The sequence below is a fragment of the Gymnogyps californianus genome, chromosome 8 (assembly GCF_018139145.2).
Source record: "Gymnogyps californianus isolate 813 chromosome 8, ASM1813914v2, whole genome shotgun sequence".
NCBI lineage: Eukaryota > Metazoa > Chordata > Aves > Accipitriformes > Cathartidae > Gymnogyps > Gymnogyps californianus.
Window position 1 is genome coordinate 30,541,195 of NC_059478.1, and position 20,302 is coordinate 30,561,496.

Below are 20,302 nucleotides of genomic sequence, written 5' to 3' on the forward strand. Positions count from 1 at the left end.
AGGACTTGAAACACCAGCACAGTTTGCCAGAGGAATATAATTATTCCCAAAGCCAAAACTAGAATAAGATGTTATCCCTGTCTGAGTTGCGTGAGCCAGTTACTGCATCTTCAGAGGGCACCCAATGTACGCTTTATATTCTTGTACTCTTACATTCATGAGCATGAGACACTGTTAAAGATGCACTTTTAAGTAAAGGCTTAAAAAAAAAAAAAGTCTACAGCTCTTTACGAATTGGAGCTTTTAAAGAAACCACAAAGCAATCAGCTTTTGAATGTTCTTCTGTCATACAGAGTGCGCCATGAATCACACGCACATTAGCAGATGTCATGTGCAAATCTACTGCAACACAAGGAGGACAGACCTCAAGCACTTTGGCATCAAAAAGAAGTCTACATTTTAAGCCTGCTGCTGACAGCCATAACACTGTTAATTACAGCTTACAGCTTATAGTTGTGGGAGTGTTGCAGAAAATACCAGCACAATAAAAAAAAAAATATTCTGCACCTGTTTAAATGCATGAAAAATTTATTTGAAACTTTCAGCTGAAGTATTTGGCTCAACAGTTGCACCTGAGGTAGAAGCTAAAACACCATTTTAACTCCAGGTGCACACTGCAATACCAGAAAATAAGCAAATTAAATTATTTAATAAGCCAGGCAGGCAAGAGGCTTTGACATAATAGTTAAACCTGTGGTAGAAGTTAAGCTTGGGGAAGCTTTAAAAGACTTTGTGCTTAACCTTTTAACATAATGAAAGGCTGTCCATCACCTTATGGTGTTTGCTGTAAGCCATCTCAGTGCAAAAGGAACAATATAGTTCTAATTTCCACTATCAAATCTTAACACATGCAGTGTCTGCATTACAAGAAAATTACATGTCTCTGTACTGAGGAAAGCAATATGCAGGTCTCATTGCAGATTTGGGGTTCTCTTTTACCCAAACCTGACAGGCCCCCTAAAGAATTATTACTACACAACCACCCACTATCAGCTGATCATTTCATCAGACCAACATAACTGACACCATGGCCATCTTCAGATCTTAGGTCCTCTATCAAAAAACCCCCCAAACCATAGGACTAACAGCACTGAAGAGAATGGAAGGAAAATGATCCAAATTTTGTTTCCGCTTATCACACTAAACTCATTTGCAAGACTATTTAGCTTACTGTTATCTCAAGGAAATTACAGTAAGGTACTGCAGCTACATCTAAGCTCTTCATACTCCATACATGTTTTCTAGTGTAGATATCACAATAACTGGAGTCAGTATAAAAACTGAGTAGTTAATTTTCAAACAATTTGGACAGGTTTACTTCTAGATAAAAAGCTTAAAAAAATGCTTTTAAAAAGTCGTATTTTTCACCAGAAGCTACCAATAATGTGTATTATTTTGAAAAAGCTGGATATGCTGCAAACATCCTTCCTATCCCCCTTACCAGAAAGCTGTTGATCTAAACTTTAATTCACACTATCATTACTTGGGAGTTTTACTAAATGCAATGATGTTTCCTGTATGTTTCAGCATAGATCAGAACTTAGTTTCCTAGGTCACCTTAAAGATAAAATCCAAGCTGCTAGCTTTTCAAGCAGTATTTGTGTCTTGACAATGCCTTTCTGCACACCCATTTTACTCTGAAGGAGTATGTCCCTCTTACAGAAGAGTAGCATGTTTTATTCCTGGGCACATCTGTTTCCTACTCTTAAAATACACACTTCATCTGCACTAAAAGTGTTATCAACTAAATTTATGAAACACTTAGGCACACTAAGTATCTATGTAAATCTCTATTCAGCCCTTTAACAGGAAAGGGTAAGGAAAGAATACATCGTGAAAAACAGTGAAGGATCTGAGTGACAAAGTAACTCTGATAATCTCAAATGTCATAGTCTTACGTAAAATAAAAACTGACACTTTCTCATTTGTAAGTGATATTAAAAGAAGGCAAGATGAATTTTAAAAAAGTTTTATTATACAAAAGATGATCCAAACCTGGAAGAGCTCTTTTACAGTTCTAAGAGTCTTGTTCTGGGACTTGTACTTCCATACGCTTTTCCAAAAAGCCAAGATAAAAAGGCTCATTAGTCCCACTTTCTTCTTACCAAGAGTGTTGGGAAAAAAAAAAAACCACATAGCTGCATCAAAATCTGTTATTTATTCTTTGTATTCCAAGAATTGCTGAAGTCTTTTCTTATGTTCTGTAGACACTTGCACTGCACTAAAAACAACAAATGCAGAATATAAGATTTTTACATTAAATGTAGTACACCACAAAAATAAAGCCTCATGCCAAAATTAAGTATACATTGAAATCAACAATTACACTGAAGCTAAATTTCAGAAAACCCAGCTGCATGAAAAACCTACATTCCAAGACAAAAAAAAGTATATTAACACTTAAAACTGTCAATTCTTAACCTCAACAGCTTCCACTACTAAAAGACACTTGTCCCAAGAAACCTAGCCTATTTCCTTACCTTGAAACACACACAAGCAATTGTTTAACTTGCAAGAATGATTCAGGTAAGAAAGAATCTCTTAAAATGATCTCTCCTGTATTTCAAGCACTTCCAAACTGAGTGACATTTCATCCCTCTAAGGAGAGATGGGCAGATACTGCAGGAAGTTTCAGTCCCGCATATTCAGAGGCCAAGTATGAAAGGCTGCCTGCTGCGACAGTAGCTGAGAAAGAGCCATCAGACAACCAAGCAGCAAGGGAATTTGATTATTTGGACTCTTCATAGGATTCTCAGGATTCTCTCCCTACAGAACAGACAATTGTCTCCAGTTGATTTACTTCCTTTTCAACAGCTAAGATTTATTAAACGAGTGGTATTCATGGACTGCTTCTAAAGAGTTCATGAAAAGTCACTAAGAAAAATTGCCCAGAAATCTATGAATATTAAGTTTCTAAGGGGGACCATATATCTACACAAGAATTTTTTAAGGTTCCACAAATCAAAAAATACTAAAATACCGTGTTAGAATAATGACCTGAAGGGATTTTTGCCCAAACTTCCCTTTTCACAGATCCTACAGTAACATTAATTAAAACTACATTTAGCAAGCAAGCAATCATGAAGAAGTTCTTACTTTAAGTGCTCTCCAAAGACAGTAGTTATCCGATATAGTGCTGTTTTCAGAGATGCTCTCAGTGCAAATCGTAGCGTTTTGTAGGATGTGTCCACCAGACTTCCTGAAATCCTTGGGGGCTTGCTAGAAACGTGAGGCAGTTTGAAGTATCTGTCTACAACCTGATTGAGAAAAACATAAATGAACTTGTTTCATCTGTTCAATTATTTCATAATGTAACTAGCAACATGTTTATGTCAAATAAAGCAAGAAGAAAGTGCAAGTTCAGAAATTCCACCAAGACACACAAAAATGTATTGGAGACTGAGCTTGACCTTGCATTTCCTGGCCGAAGTGAAAACAGAATCCAGTTCTGTGAAATAAGATTCTCTGTTAATGAATCTTAAATGCTAAGCACAGCACACACTGCAGTAGAAATAAAATTCTGTCCTGTACCATGACTTGTTTCTTTCAGAAACAAGGGTATTGGCTTTTTCCCCCCCCTGGTGCCTGTTCTTGGAATAGATGACTTACACTGAAGAACTTTAATAACCTCTAAATTCTTTCCAAGAATCTCCATTAAGGCAGTGTAAAATGATTATGTCAATAGGACAGGCATAGCCTTGGAAACAAGTCTGGATTTTTTTAAAATACACATTACACAAACATCAGTAATTTGAGAGTAATGTCTTAGTATTAGTAGAGAAACACCACACAGATCTTATCTCCTCTGATTTGCAATGTCTCCAAGTGCTCCAGGTTGCACGAGGAATTGTGTGCAGCCAAACAAAGTCCTTACTATGCATAAAATATAGTATTATGATTGCTGCATCCCTGAAATAAGGTCTTTAACTGAGCACATAGTACCTTTTTTTAAATGAAACATTTTTTTAAATGAAACATTCCATTAAAAACATGCTTTCTAGTTCTACATTTTTAAAAACTAACAACTGGTGGTAACAACTTGAATGTTATGACCAGTCAGCAAGGTCAAAATATAAAATTAACAAAACTCCTTCTCTTCTCCTGAACTTGTTCTGCAGTAAGGAAAAGTTAACAGTTTTTACCTCCTGAAGAGTCAGTAATGTATTCAGGATAGCTGGCAGTGTAGTTTGGACAACTCCAAATTGGTCTTCAGTAAAAGAGGCTGCTACCAAATGAGACAGACCTTTGGGGGCGGGGGGGGAAAAGGAAGTTTGCTGTAATTACTGAATTCTCAACTTGTGAAGCATTAACAAAGATCATGGTTTTGCCTGAAGATTCTACTAGTGTGGTGGAATTCTTCAGGACTTACTGCAGCCAGATGACAGTTACCTCAGCTTTGGCCTGCTTCAGGACTAAACCAGTCACTGGTTTGACAGGCGTACAATAGTTTGAGGTTGATAAGGCAAGAGAGATTATATATAAAATAAGTTTTAAAAAAGCATTGGCTCCCTCTTTCCACTGCTCTGATCAGAGCTGTACCTCACATCAACCAAGAGACAGGACCTATTTCACAGTTCTTCTAGCCATAAACAAACATTTCCAGATAACTTAACTTTCTTTGTTCAGCTTGTATGAAAGAAACTCTCTACTACTTTGAGGAAAACCTTGATTTAACTTTAAATTCCTTCTCAGTTTACTTGTTTATCATATTTTTTAAAAAATTACAGCCTAGCCCTCTGTCCTTAGTTAAAACACAAATGGTATCTTCTGCTTTGCTGCAAACTGTATGTGTGATTCCCATCTCCTGACTCTATACGTCCCAACCCATCACCTTCAATCTGACACAGCATGGCATATGTGCCCATAAAACATATAATCTCGGAAAAAGATCAACTTTTGCACAGTCAAATCTAATAAAAGATTCTATCAATACCGGTATTGGCTCATGACTTTGAAACAAACAAGAAAATCCCATAGTGCAACCACATACTGTTATTGTTCTTTTAATTCTCTGCAGGCCACTTTATTCATGTTGGTATGTGAAACGCAGTCGGCTTTTTGTTAAAATAGATGCAAAGATTTTTCTTCCATTACATTTATAAAGCACAGAGCCCCAGAAACCTGGAATTGGATCCTTTTAGTTGTTGTAGTTCCATGAGCCAACAGAGTGGATCACCTGGGAATAGGAACTGCTTACCTTCCAAAGCCCAGATGTGCATTTGGGCATCAGAGAAGATAGCTTGGATGGAGGCTTCTGGGTGCTGAGAAGAAGTCAAAGCATTGTGAGTGCACTTTATAAATAGTATCACCAAAATTGCAGGTTTCAATTAAGGTATTACACATTTGATAGGGTCATGTCCCTCCCCTCAGAAAAGACCTGCAAGGCTGACAGATCTCAGGGAATACCCAGAAAAATCATCTTTTGAGAAACTAAAATTCTTTTTGGACAGGAGCTGCCCACAAAGCTATAGCTGTAATTGGGACTTAAAAAAAAAATTAGCTAGCTAGTTTTCAAGGGCTAAATGGGCAATACAATTCCCCCATGCCTATTTCATGATCTTGCTTGCCTCAGTCTCTGCTCCAGTCTATAACTGATCAGAAAACACTGCTGTACATGTAAGCATAAACCGTTATCACATACACAGCAAAGATCTGCATATAAAAATACGATCTCTACTTGCAGGAAACATTTAAATCCCTGAAAAACAAAGACCTAAATTAGAGAGGGATACTTCCATAAAAAAATAACTGAGTTATTGTTCAATTATGCTAAGAGAAATACCCAATTGTTTTTGCTGTGTAAACACTATGCAAGTTCAGTTTAAGTATTCAAGTTCACCTGAAAAGTAGTAGTAATATTAGTACCAGTATTTCATAAGGAGAAATTCCCAACATTCTAGCTACCACTTCGCCCACAAAGGAAAACTATAAAGAATTTATTTGGTACATTGACCTAACAAAAAGCAGTTAACTGAATTTTAAAATTAACTAGAAGCAGTGTCATCTTACAATCAGTATACAAGACAATTGCATTTAAGTTCTCAGTCATGTTTTACTAGTACATGATGCTTTAAGCAAAACGCAGTTTATAATCAGATGAGTTTAAACAAGTATTATTATTTTTTTTATGTAGGTATCCACTAATTCTGCTATGAACCTCACAGTAAGTACAAAGTTGTACTTATGGAAAACATTAGATTAAAAGAAAGGTTTTAGAACTGTTACTATACGCAAAAGGCACATAGTGCCACAGCAGAACCCCTACACTCATGCATTTCTAGTCCATGCTGCTCAGTCACAAAACATAAGATCATAATTACCTTGCTGAAGAAATACATTATCAGCACTCGTTTTGACAAAAAGTTTTTTATCTGAAAAGAAACAAAAGATTAAAAATATAATCTGTATTTATCTGAAGGTATGTGCAGTTGGCCCTCCTCAACCCTACCATCTTCTCACAGTATAAAGGGATTGGGGTATAGGAGGAAGGATTTTTGTTATGTAAGCTAATTGGAGAAGGAAGCATTTATTCACAAAAATGGAAAGTTCTTGCAGAAGAGAGAACACCTAAGCTGCACTAGCTGTAACCTATCTGTACTGCAACTTTTACTCTACCAGTTCTTGCTTGTTCTGAAGCCATGTGTAAATAAACCTTGGCTGTACTGCCTCACTGCGAACTCTTGCAGCAGAGAGCACTGGGAAGGATTCGTGGTGGGAACCATTCATTTGCAGATCTACAAGAGAAATACAATATCTTCAGAAAAACTGGTTGCTGTCACTTTAATCCTCAAGATACAGATCTCTATTGACGTGGCTACTACACTTGTGACTACAAGGCTAATAACAGTGCTGTGGAAAAATCTCTACCTGAACCTGATGTCCACAGCTTTGGTCCCCTTCTCGTAACATGAGGACTTTGGACTGATCCGTGCCAAGGAGTGTTTACATCCAGAATTCCCATCTTGCAATTTAAAGCAGGTGAGCTGAAAGGCGAACCAACATCAGACCCAGGCGATGTCTTTAAGGGCATTAGGGATGATTTAACCAGTGAAGACATGGAGGCTCTGGGAACGATATTAGGCCTCTGTGACTGGAAAGACATGTCTTCTGTCACAACGGCTCCTAATGACAAAGAACACACTGCATGAGGACAAACAGGCTGGCACATATGAAATAAAAGATGGGTTTGTTATTTGATTGCTATTTCAACAACCTCTCTATCGTTAGAGCTTTTATTAAAGGACATTGCTTCCACTGTGGTTTTGCAAAGAAGTACACATCCACATGAGCATGAAGTGTTTTAAATGTTCATCAGTTTAAGAACAGCAAGTGATACGAAGGATCCCTGTGGATTTATTTATTTTTCTCCTTTTGCTAGCTAGCATTATTACGCCCTGGTATATATCTACATAAAGTGTGCTTTTAAGATTAAGTACTAGAAAAAAGGCTACTTATAGAAGAATGACAACTCTTTCTGATTCTGCTTGGTATGTAAGAAAAGACATGTCAGTCACAAAATCCAAGGAACAGCAGCACTAGAAGAAATTCACCTCTGACATACCAACAGTCCCCTGCTGTTCCCAGGGCACTTGTATCCTAGGCACTGACTGCTAAGGGATTCCATTACCTGGCACCGCTTGTGCTAACACAGCTCTGCTGCCAGGAATGATGCCTAAGTCTGGCATGTAAAACACCTGAAATGCTTGCAGGCTGCACACAGCTCAAGAGTCAGACTGGCTTTTCTTATTCTACAGTGATATTAGTGAATCACACAAACATATTCAAAGTCCCCGTAACAACAAAACAAAAACTAATTTTACCATCCTAAACTAAATCATAAGAGCAGCTATGCAAATTACAAAGCATCTCTTGGCAAGACTTAAGTTCTCCCTGTACAAGGTCAAACCACTTACTAAAACTGTAATAATTAGACTTTCTTAATTCATGCAAGTGTGGAAAAAATACTGTATTGAACATAACATCATGCAAAGGAAACAAACTGAGTAAACATGATCTTTCCGAGTTTTCTAGTTATTTTGGGATTATTTCAACGAGAAGACCTAAAATGAAATTGAGGGAGAGACTTTTTTTGTTTGCATTTATTTGCAGAAAACTCTGTGACTCATTTTCCCTATACAACTTAATAGAGACTAACGTACCTATGTAATCTATTGGTACTTTCATGCTTTACAAACTATTATGAGAGTTTCCTCACGTACCTGGAGTCTGCGGAGATACTTTCAGCTCTCCTGCTGGCTGCTTTGCTCTCCCATTTGCTGCTGCAGCTTCCTGCTGTGTGATCAGCCTCTGGGTCAGATCACTCAGAAGACTCAAACACTCCCTTGATATTGCAGTCCAGTTGTGCGGGTGCCCACCTAGCAGCATGCACACAAAAAGGAAACGCAGTAGGTATGTTTAACCCAGATGCTCATCCTTCTGTCTATTCTCACAGTGCCCATGTGCTCTCAGCGTAAGCTTCAAAGATTATAGTACCACTCCATTTCTAAAAAGACACAGTGCATTTTCACTGTGACAGTTTATTTCTACTGAGAGGAAGATGAAAACATGGGCAGACTCTACCCTCCTGCCAGTGGATAACTCTAAAAAGACGTTAGTGAAACCTGCTAAGCAAGAGGGAAAAACAGGCAGTTCGGCCCATCAGATCTGAAATGACTAAACAACTAAAATGAAGAAAGTAATATCAATGGTGACGGTAAACAGTTTTGAGGTAGTACAAACACTAGAATTCCTGATGAGGTGTAACAAAAAGTTCCTGAAGGCTTTTAAGCAGTTTTAATTGACCTTCTCTGCCATATCTTTGTATATAGCAAAAGGCTTGAATACTAATTGAAATTATAGCCATTGTTTGCCTTCACAACTCTAGCGGTGACTCACTATTTATGCTTGATTTCACCTCACTCACATCTCAACATTAGGCTTTCATACCCATCTGTTACATTATTCAGTTTGGACTATTTGACTGGTGGTGTCAAGAGGACCCTGCTTTCAATACCCTAAGACCTGTGTTTCCTCATGGTTGTCATTGAAATCACACAACAAGCACCAGAATTTGTTGAGTTTAGTAGATGAAACAATATGAGTGTAGATAATTAAGCATCCTTTTGGAAAAGGCACCATAGGGATACTTTTATTTATGAGGCCTTCTGGCTTATGTAGCATGCATCACAGCATTAAATAACTTTTAAAAGCATTTGACTAACACTTTAAAAAGAAAAAGAATCAATATGAAACAGTTTTTATAATTACCTGGCTGACTAAGGCTAAAGACTTCCTGTCGTCGAACAGGAGAATATTGGGAAAGTAACATCAAGTCTTGTAAGGCTAAAAACTACAAAGAAAGGAAAATGTTTTAGCTCATGCAAAGTCCAATGTATTTCCTTAAAAAAATGTAGTTATCCATACAGAAGCAATCCCTAACAAAGAATGAGTTCACACAGACTAAAACCAGCCACGTAACAGAAAAAGAAAGAAGGCGAAGGACTGCACACATCCCTAGAACCACTCTGGATGGGTCTGCTGAGTTAGTAAGAGCTTCAGAGAACACTACTGATAAGTCATTTCTTTGGAGTTAAAGAAGATTTAACACCATTTTTTACCTTAACAGCTAACAGCTCAGACAGAAAGAACCTCAGATGCAAAAAAACTCTAAGGAAAGAACTGGTTCTGAAAGCCAGAGCTCAACTACACAGTATGCCATACAGTACCAGACCTAATGCTGCTTTTTCATGTGATTAAGTAGTTAATGTGGCAAACCAAAAATAACCAGATTTTTCCCACTACGCAAGATACTAAACTGTGTAATTTATAATTGTAACAGCTGAGATTTTAAATTAGACTTCCTCTACCTTTAACTGTGCTCAACTTTCCCCACCCATCGATAGTGCAGCAAAGCTTAAAAAAGGATTCAAATGGATTGCAGCCTATTATATCTCCAGTCTTATCAGAGATCTATATAATCAGTAAATGTGGATTTTGCACATGCAGGAGAATATTCTTATCTTTATTTACATAATACTTCTTACATGAGGTCTCCAATTTTTAAGTATTAAAATCAGTAAATCCCATTAATGATTACCATAGTCAGACCAAAAGTACTCTCCTTTACTCACAGATTTTAAGTAGCTTTTTAGTATTGTCTTTTTAAAAAAAGAAACCCAACTTCCAACATAAATACGGAAATAATTTTTTAATTTCAAGAGAGAACACACACGTAAGAACTCAAATATAAGTAGCAGGGGCAAAGTATTAAGAGCGTACAAAGAGATAACACACCTGTTTATGTGACACTCAAAGTTGAAAGAGTTAAAAAACCTGAATGTCACTAACCTTCTGTTTTAACAGCAGTACGCACTAGCATACTTAGGCTGCAGACGAATAGATCTTACCTCTAACTAAATGAGTCTGTCTTCAGCTCAAAGTACCACAGTGTGGTGAGCACCAGCAGATGTCACTACTGAACAAATTTTCACCATTAAGCGTAACTGCCTCCTTGAGTGTTCCGAGGCAGCTTTTTAAAGAACTAGCACCTCAGTTAAAATAACTGGTACCTAGAAGATCTGATTGCGTGCTTTGAGAAACACCTTCTCAGCACACACCTAGCTGGGAAGGTGGTGGGAATTCAATTACCTTTATAATGAGGGGAGGATTGCTGTTTAAGATTTTAGGCAGGCACTGGTCTGTCTCCTCAGCAAAAGTTGGCTGTACAGGAAAATGATGCGTCTAAATATAAACATCAGAAGTTGTGTTATACAGAGCAAAACACAAGAAAGCCTTATGAAAGACCACACCTGAGCTGTTACTTGTCAGATGAATGATGAACTACAAAAGCACATACCCCACTGCTTCAACTTACTGTAAACTAGCCTGAAATTTCTAACATATAAACAAAAAGACTTTACTCCCTACGTTTAAAATAGAGAAATCTTAGAAAATCCAGGTATCTTTATCGTCAAATATCTTCCATTTACCAATATAATTTGTAGCTAGGGGCATCATATCATTCTGAAAAGAAATTCCTCCAACCACATACCTGGGAAAAACTAGTGACACCATGTTCAGAAACAAGACTGAAATCTAAACTGTAATGTCTATCTTTAACAGTGTAACCACTCCGGGTGAAGAACTGAGGGTTCTCTTACCAAATAATAAAAGATTTTTTTAATTCTTCTTTTGCACTGTTTCACTGATAAACTAATGAATTCTTATTTTTATCATCATGATATTCATATTCTGTGTTTTAATAGAATTTCTGGTCTTGTGGCTACAACATTTAAAATGTAAAAAGCAGTGCTTAAATTGTATCAAACATTGCATCTTTTTAACGCTATTTAACATGGACCAGTTTGGGCGCAGATTACCTGTCAGTTTTGTGTTACGGCACTCATTTTACATACCATAGCTTTATTCTCATCTGTTTCCAGTTGCAAAACTGAAATTTGAGGTAGCAATTGCTTTCAAAGTGTTAACAAAGTGACCTCATGTGGACTAAGTTTGCAATTTCTTTCCTGACTTTTCAGTTAAAACTATGCAAATATTTACAAACACCTTTGGAAGTTTTTTAGCTCATAAAAAAAAAAATCATGTGGATAAACAAATCTTTTGTTCAAGAGTCAAAAGGGCAACATCCATTTTATATCTTTACAGCTGGATGTTTCTTTTGTCCTCCAGTTTTACAAGCAATACAATAATTACAGACATTAACACACAGTGTTCACTGGTGCTTCAACTATTATCCTTGGAAGTAGGTTGTTCACACCTCAGAGCTGTTGTTGGAGCCGTCTACAGATTCTGACACATCATTACATCAGTTACGCTTGACTCATTCTTAATCTTTTCTCCATGCAGTCACAACAACTAGACCTTTTTAATTAAAGCTAACACTCCAACAAGCACTGTATGCCATTTCATTCCGTAAGTGCTTTGCACCAACACATTGATCCAGGATTTAAACCTTGCTTTTTTTTCCTACTGATCTGCAGTCTAGTAATGTTTTCCAAAAAAACAAAATCAAGTTAGATGAACAACTTTTCCCTCTATATTCTTACAAAGAAATATCTGGACTTGTCAACAAAGATCAAGTCTTCTCCAATTCTTTGTTGGCAAGACTTTTTCTTCTCTTCAATCACGGTCTCACATTTATTCTAATATGATTCATTATATATTTAAACTGTCTTTTTTTAGCCATATTAATTTGCAACTTTATGATTGAATGAAAAAGCAAAAGTGTCTTAATTCCCAAGATTGCTTGAAGTCTATTTTAATACTGCAGCCTGAATTAGATTAATATGTCTCTGCTTTGGAGAACTGCGTACTTTGATGGTTTGCTTAAATTTGCGATTTCTAGAGCTTAGCTCACAGAAAATTGACAGCATTTTGTTCTCTTTCCTATTGTAAAATTGGATTGAGAGCTATACAGTTTCTGGATATTATCTTCCCACGTAACCTGTAGCTGTTTGCACAAGTTTTCAGCTAGTCTCACACTCAAATACAAAATCATTGCATGGAAACATGTGCAGAGACCAAGCCAGTAAGCCCTGCCAGACGCATATGGGCCCTGCACTGGCTCGTCTGTCTTTACACCTAAAGAGGACAAAGAACACGGTGCAGACTCCACGAAGCACAAAGTGGTTCTTTGTTAGGGTGGCCCCAACAGCATCTGCACGGATTTAGCATCAAAACATGAACAGGAGAAGGGGGACACAGAAAGAGAAGTAGAGGAGTAAGAAGAGGAGGTAGAAATAACAAAGCACTAATTTTCTAAGCAGCATAGGGTTATCTTGCTATAAGGAGAGAAAAGGAGTCAGTTAATGCCCAGGCCTCTCTCGACTCTTCAGTTATCAGATATTATCTGTAGTCCATGCTTTGAAAATTCAAAAATTCGTACTAAGTTATTTCCTAGTAAAACTGCTTTTGAAGAGAAAGTGTTACCTGTGAAACACTGATGTTATACCTTTACCACTGTCACTAAGTACTAACCTCTGTAGCATAGATTTTGAAGAGTAACCATGCAATGTACCAGGTAATCAGAAGAAATACGCCACATAACCAGGCATGGTAAAACAAGGAGAGATCCAATAAGCCAGTCAGAGTGTCAAGAGGATGCAATTTACTGCAGATAAAACAACCAAGAAGACAGAAGTATTTTTATTATGGAAGATGTCTATAGTAAGCTGTTACAGTAGCAATAATTGCAAGAATAAAGTTGCATTTTTTTGCAAAAACAGTTTCTTAAAGATGTTCGAGATACTATTTCTTTAATACTTCAGTAACTGGGATGAAATAAAGTTAAGAAAAATTAATGAAATCAAGGAAAAGAGAAAAGAAATATGAAATAAATAACAATTACAGTTTTAGTCAACTAAGGTATTAAGACTTCAGTTTCCCTATTTTATAACAAATGGTAGCCATACAAAAACAAAGATATGCCCCCCCAAACACAGAAAAGCAGATAAAACACATGTATGAGATTTGGAGAGATTTGCCTTTCTAATAGTTTAGAGACTTACAGAGATGAAGGAAACTAGAGAGGGTTTCTTAATGACTACCTACAAGATGGTTCCTACAAGGGGATGTTGGTTCCTTTTGGATCCATTTCAGAAGTACCCAATGCTCCCCACGTTCTGTGTGGGGAGACAAGGAACTGAGTTGTACTACACACAAAGAGCCAGTTGCTAAGCTGGACTTCTTCAGCGAAGGGAGCTGTCAGCAATATTCTCCTGCAAGTTTTCAGCACAATGTACTACCTACCTATCTATATGAAGATCCATTGTGGTACTTATCCATACCTTTGGGATATAACCTAGGGGATCAAAAAGGAACACTGAAACAAATATGACACTGCAAAACACATACACCGTAGGCCAAAAAGAAGATAACAGTAGAAGGTATGTACAGACAAGAGACTGGTCTTGTAACACACATGCACCACGAAACAATCTGCCTTTGGGGGTTTTTTGTTTTCTTTTTTTTAAGAAATAGAAACAAGAGAATGAAAAAAGGCTTCAGGCCAGCAACTATACATTGAGAGATGTAGACCTTATCTGTTACTGCTAGCTTCTCAGCACTGAGTTATTTGTGTTTCTTCACTAACAAGAGGTTTAATAGTAATTTAATATTAATTTTCACTACAGCTCAGGCAGCAAAGTGCTTTTAAAGACTTAATGGAAACTGATATAGAACCACCATACTTCTAATTGTTCCCCTCATGTAAATAAAGTGGAAATAATTCTAGCATATTTTGACATCATTTAGGAGGATAACTACAACCATAACATAAAAAATTCCTGATCTTTAGGAAGTCCAGGGCAATCATTTTCATCAGCACAGATTTTTTTTTACCATAGTTTTAAAGACCAAACTTCATTTTCGTATGGGAGGGAGCGATACTGCCTTTGTCTCCCCAGCTTCCTCCAAATAATATAAAGGGCACTTGAGAAAAAAGCCAAAGTAAATAGTGAAAATATAGCAACATTACATATAGTGAAGTCATGCCTGCTGCTGGTATGTCAGATTCACCTCTGTGAGGCTCTATTTCCAATACCAGGCAACGGAAGGAGCAGTCCAAGGCATGAAGATGTTTATCCATGTTACACAGATTAGAAAACTATTGTTCCCCACTCCCTTCTCCTTAGAATACTGTCGTCATCTTATAATGTTATGAGCTAGACAATAAGTTCTTATAGAAGGTGTTAATCTCTTTGGAGAAGAGACATTTCTCATACGCTAAACAAGCTGTTTAGGTTAGGATCTCTTTATTTGTTTAAACAAGTCTATGTGCCTTCAGCAAGTTACCTGGAAGGCTGAAAAATAGTATAACAGGCCTGATTGACTAAAGTTTTCAAAACACAGAGAGAGGGGCAGAGGGGCAATTTCAGGAACCCTTACCAAAAAAGTAATATGCGACACAGAAGTTTCTAACAAAATACAGCGATTCCACACAACTGTGCTTAATGAGGAGAGGCAAAGATCTTCTGAAACGTAAGTACTTGTATTGCTAAAAACAAACAAACAAAAATAGTTTATTATTCCACATTCAGAACAAATCAATGAAATGGTTAAAAAAAAGACAAGGTACTTGAAAACCTGAAGTCTAGATGAATTAAAAAAATCAGTTTAAGGCAATTCCAGGTGTTACGCGTACTATTTATCCTCCCGACCTCTTTCTGCCATTTTATAATCATCTCTAGTTCTCATCCCTTTTCCTACTTGTAGCAGTATGAAAATGGAGGATGGGGTAAATTGACTCTATACACAGGGGAACAAACTAGAAGAATGCTGTCTAATGCAAAATAAACAAAAAACCCAAAGAAGGCATATTTAATCTACTAGATTTCATTTAGATTAGAAGTGTTCCATTAAAATATAGGGAAAATTCAGACAAGCATGAGTTACAGAGTCAGTAATCCTCCAAGCAGCGAAACCAGTGTAATACTGACGTCTTTCTCCATACAAATTCTGTCTTTGCAAACGACTAAAGCAACCCATCTGACACTATATGCAAATTAAACCAAAGTGATTTATTTTTTTTTACTTGGCTAAGTTACATTAAAAAAAGGAGAATTAACAATATTCAAATAATAGAATTTTTAAAAATACTATAACTACAGCATTGCCAAAATGCTTGGTTTGCTGATAAACTGAATAGTCATGACTTAAATGTTTTCCACGAATACAACCAACCTTGTTTAAAGATACCTTTTGCCAAATGGCTGCTGAGAGGCTACAGCAACAGAAGAAATATTTTTAAGATGATGTTTCACAAGCCACTCCTCACCATTTTGCACTGATACAGATTTCTGTAGAACTGCTAGAGCCCCCTCCAAAGGAATTAATGGAATTTCAGTTTTCATAGCACTACACACACGAACAAGCTTTGGATGTTGAGCTTTAAGCAAGATTTAACGTGCTATTTAGACTAAGTGAGCTGGTACCCAGTTACAACTGATAATATTCTTTTTTTTTTTTTTTTTTTTTTTTTTCTCTCAAGCTTTTCAGCTTTTCGGTGACCCTTGTTGTCAGTTCCAGGAGTTAATATTCAGTTTGTGTATATTGCCTCTTTCCTGTAGTTCACTTTCTGCAATGGTCCACCTCAGCCAGCTTTTAACATGCATCAGAGGGGTGTAAACTTTACAGTCACAGCATCCCGGATTTCTGTGTTCATTTGAAAGGAGCTGAGCAGGAAGGAGGAAGACGAACACTACCGGCATTTAAAGCTAACTGAGCGTACGCTTCATTAGTGAAAGCATGCCAAAAGACAGCTGCTACTGCCATATTCAAAAATATAAACAATCAAGGCTTTTTTGATCACTGTTTTACTTAGATATGTCTTTCTGCAAAGGTGTTTAAACCTCTTACCTGTATGATTGGAAACGGCAAATAATTCATATTGTTAATAAGATACAAAAGACTGTAACTGTATCCCATGAAAGCTCCAGAAAGCAGAAAAAAGAGGTGATACTCATTTAGGCACATCTGAGGAACAGCGTCATCTAGGCTAAAATAGAAAACTTAGAATTAATTCTGAGTTAAAAATAAAATAGTCATTCTAGCCTCAGGAAGTTCAAATCAGAAGTTTGATTTTACTTTCCTGAGCAGTACGTATGATGATATCTCAGTAAGTTTTTTCTAAAGTAGGAATCCCACCACCCATTTTTGTAATTTATGCATGAGGATGCTTCCGGTATTTACGAAGTATGTCACATTAACCAGAAGACCAAGACTTAGTTCAAGTGACAACCAATTTGTCATCATTCAACTTTCCATTAAGAATCCTGGCAATTTAGTTTTTCTGGCCCAGTTATTTCTCTGTGCATTGTAACATTTACAAAGGAGGGTATTTCCTATCCTTTAATAAAGGATATCAACATATAATTGCTTATTTTTGATAGGACTCAAATTTTAGTTTTTTGTTTGAAAGAAGCCATCAGTAAATACATTTTACAATAGAAGTTCTTTGCATAATTTAACACACACAAATAATTACCTTTCTGAAGGCGTGCAGGGCACAGCAAGAAACTGGAACTTCCCTTTTGTCATAACTGCAGCGCACCAAGCAACCAACATTCCCATTACAGCATGAACAACTGAATGGATAACTTGCTGAGGGTGAATAATTTTTCCTATCAGTGCTAATCGAGAGCATGGTATTGATGGCACAACTGTAAATAAAAGCCAAAAGTGAATTTTCATTTCTTACTAATAAAACCCTTCATTAAAAACAAAAGAAAAAAACCCAACATTGTCACCGAAGAACTTTTCACAGTTGGAATCAGTCACTAAATGACAAAGAAATCAATGAAGCAGCTCAGCTAAGAGGTAAGCAGGAATCTGGGATGATTTACTTAAAAATAAGCTTTGTGTATTGTCTATATTAATTTAAAAGGAAATCTACCAACGTTAAGTACATCAAATGTAAATACAAATATCTTTAAATGGTCATCCTATTTAATTCGGGTGTCAGACAGTTCAGCAATTTACATAACCCACCTGCATGAAATTCAACGTTGAAGATGCTTATTACTAGTATCACCACAGACATAAGGAGGATACAAAAGATGACATAGGAAGTATACAAATCATTGAAAGAATCTAAAATTAAAAAAAAAAACAATTATGGCTCAGAAGATTGCAGTTACGCAACAGCGACACATTAACAGAAAAGAACACTTAAGCAGTTAGCAATAATCCCCTAAGTGCATAAAGGGGAGTAATGTTCAATGGACTCTATAATCTCATACCAGATCTGCCCAGCTGCACAACATTTCTGCATAAAAGCATATTTAAATTTCACAGAAACTATTTTACACCCTTATAACTGGTTTTCTCATAAGTGAAGAATCAGAATTTTGTTTACCCAAAAAAAAAAATCTTTTAAAGTGAATTAAACTATGGCTCAACTAACACAGCTTCCTTTCACTTAATAAAAGTTGCAACCATACAGCCACACTTAAAAGGTAAGAAATTCCTTACCAAGTAAATTGCTTTTGATTGGTTCCTTTGGGCTTTTGTATTTTCAAAGGGGGAAAGAAATCAAGTCTCTCTCTCTCTCTGGAGCAGCTAAATCATCACAGGTATCAAGCTTCCATCTAAACGTCTCTCAATTTTCCGTGTGTGCACTCAAGGGAAAGTTATTCTCACCATGCAGAGCAGCTATTTCAGGAATTTCACTTGTGATTCAATGCACCAAAGTTAGAGGAAACTTAAGCTCTTTACGCAAACAGCAGCTGCACAGGGCGGAAAGGGGAAGTGTGTCCAAGTACTTAGAACAGACAAATAAGTCACCTAACCTAATTTTTTCTCTGAAGGATATACTTACATGAGCTTGCAACAGTTATTTCTACCTAGGGAGGATTATGGCTATTATGGTTATAAGTTACTATCCTGGTTTCAGCTGGGATAGAGTTAATTTTCTTCTTAGTAGCTGATACAGTGCTGTATTTGGATTTACTGTGAGAATAATGTTGATAACGCACTGATGTTTTAGTTGTTGCTAAGTAGCGCTTATCTTAAGCCAAGGACTTTTCAGTTTCCCATGCTCTGCCAGCAAGCAGGTGTGCAAGACGCTGGGAGGGAGCATGGCCAGGACAGCTGACCTGAACTAGCCAAAGGGGTATTCCATACCATGGAAATTCATGCCCAGTATATAAACTGGGGGAGTTGGCTGGGAGGCCTGATCGCTGCTCAGGCGTCGGTCGCAGGTGGTGAGCAATTGCATTGTGCATCACTTGTCTTTTCTTGGGTGTTATTCCTCTTCCTTTTTTTTTGTTATATCTTTTCATTCCAATTATTAATATTATATTTTCTTAGTTAGTAGCATATTTTATTTTACTGTAGTTATTAAACTGTTCTTATGTCAACCCACGAGTTTTACCTTTTTTTTTCCCCTCCTCCCCATCCCACTGGGAGGGGGAAGGGGGAAGCAGCTGCGTGGTGCTGAGTTGCTGGCTGGGGTTAAACCACGACAGTAACACAGACACTTACATTCCAAAGCCTACAGACCATTCAGAAACACACAAAGTAGAAGCCTAACACAATGCCGTAGTCAGGCCCCATTATCTGAGGCTGAGCCCAAAACAACAGATAAGGGAAAAAAACCCCGCAAATACAAACATGTGACTGTAAAAATACAAAAACATCAAAGGGCACCTTGTCAAGTACTGCAGCAGAAACGACTTTATTTTATAAACGGATTTAAAATATTATTATCGGGTCACTTCATGTAACAAAGCACTTAACCTCTGCTATGATCACAAGCAGATTGAAAGGCAAACGAAAGCACGTATCCACGCACGTCTATGCTCTGCTGACACACAGACACACGCTTTCTTCTTTCGGGAGCCCCTCAGCGGGCGAGTCCCCGGCCGCTTCCCTCCCCACCGCCACGGCTGCAGTTCACAGCACGGTGCACGCTGCCTTTCACGGTTCCCGCGCCCGCCCCCAGCCCCGACCGCCGCAGAGCACCTACTCGAGATCCAGCGCACCGGGTGGAAGGGGTCGAGGCCGCTGAGGACGACGAAGGCGGCGGTGCAGACGGGCAGCAGCAGCACGGACCAGGCGACGGCGGCCGCCACCCTCCAGCCCAGTACCTGAGGGAAGCAGAGCGTGAGGGGCCGCGGGGACCGGGGAGGGACGGGGACCACGGGACCACGGGACCGCGGGCCACCGCCGCCCCCCGCCTCAGGCCCCGCACTCACCTGGCGGAGCAGCGCCCGCTGCCGGCCCACCTCCGCCTCCATGGCCGCGGCCCGGCCGCCCGCACCGCCGTTCAAAGTCTCCGCCGTTCAACGGCCACCCCCGCCGGCCGCACGCCACTTCCGCCGCACGCCGGGAGGGCTGACGGTCAGCAGCCAATGGGAAGCGCGCAGACCCACTTTCCCCGCCCCCCTGAGTGGAAGTGACGTTCCGGCTAACGGAGGAGGACTACAAGTCCCGGCGTGCCCCGCGCCGCGCGTGCTGGGGGCGGGGCCGCGAGGGCCCAAGGGTGGCAGCGGAGATGGCGGCCTGAGGAGGCTCCGTCGCACCCGGGGACCGACGTGGGCCCCTGCCCCGCCCGCCCCGGGGAGAACACGGCTGCCCCGGGCCCCTGCGCGACGGCAGAGGTCCAGCAGGGACCCTCAGTGCTGGCCTGAGGGAGCAGGGGAAACGTTACACAGCCCCACGGGCAGGGAGAGCGTGGCTGAGGGGAAAAGAACGCAGCTGGACCCGGGACAGCAGCAGGGACAGCGTGAACCGCTGTCCAGGCGGCGTTTGCTACTGAACGCGCTCGGTGGCCGCACAGGCGTGC

At 38.8% G+C, this 20,302-nt stretch overlaps 1 protein-coding gene across 1 annotated transcript; it reads right to left on the bottom strand.

Annotated features, from left to right (window-relative positions):
• Positions 1 to 1,959: 1,959 nt before the first annotated feature.
• NDC1 (NDC1 transmembrane nucleoporin) lies at positions 1,960 to 19,775 on the bottom strand. The gene is made up of 18 exons (XM_050901386.1): positions 19,713 to 19,775; positions 19,484 to 19,604; positions 17,506 to 17,607; positions 17,003 to 17,177; positions 16,375 to 16,513; positions 14,905 to 15,013; positions 13,768 to 13,819; positions 12,997 to 13,129; positions 10,648 to 10,740; positions 9,268 to 9,349; positions 8,220 to 8,375; positions 6,868 to 7,122; positions 6,616 to 6,734; positions 6,321 to 6,371; positions 5,198 to 5,261; positions 4,143 to 4,243; positions 3,097 to 3,257; positions 1,960 to 2,221 (listed from the first exon to the last, which is right to left on the bottom strand). Exons 1-18 carry the CDS (start codon positions 19,752 to 19,754, stop codon positions 2,158 to 2,160), a joined length of 2,019 nt encoding a protein of 672 aa, XP_050757343.1. The 5' UTR covers positions 19,755 to 19,775; the 3' UTR covers positions 1,960 to 2,157.
• Between the last annotated feature and the right edge of the window lie 527 nt (positions 19,776 to 20,302).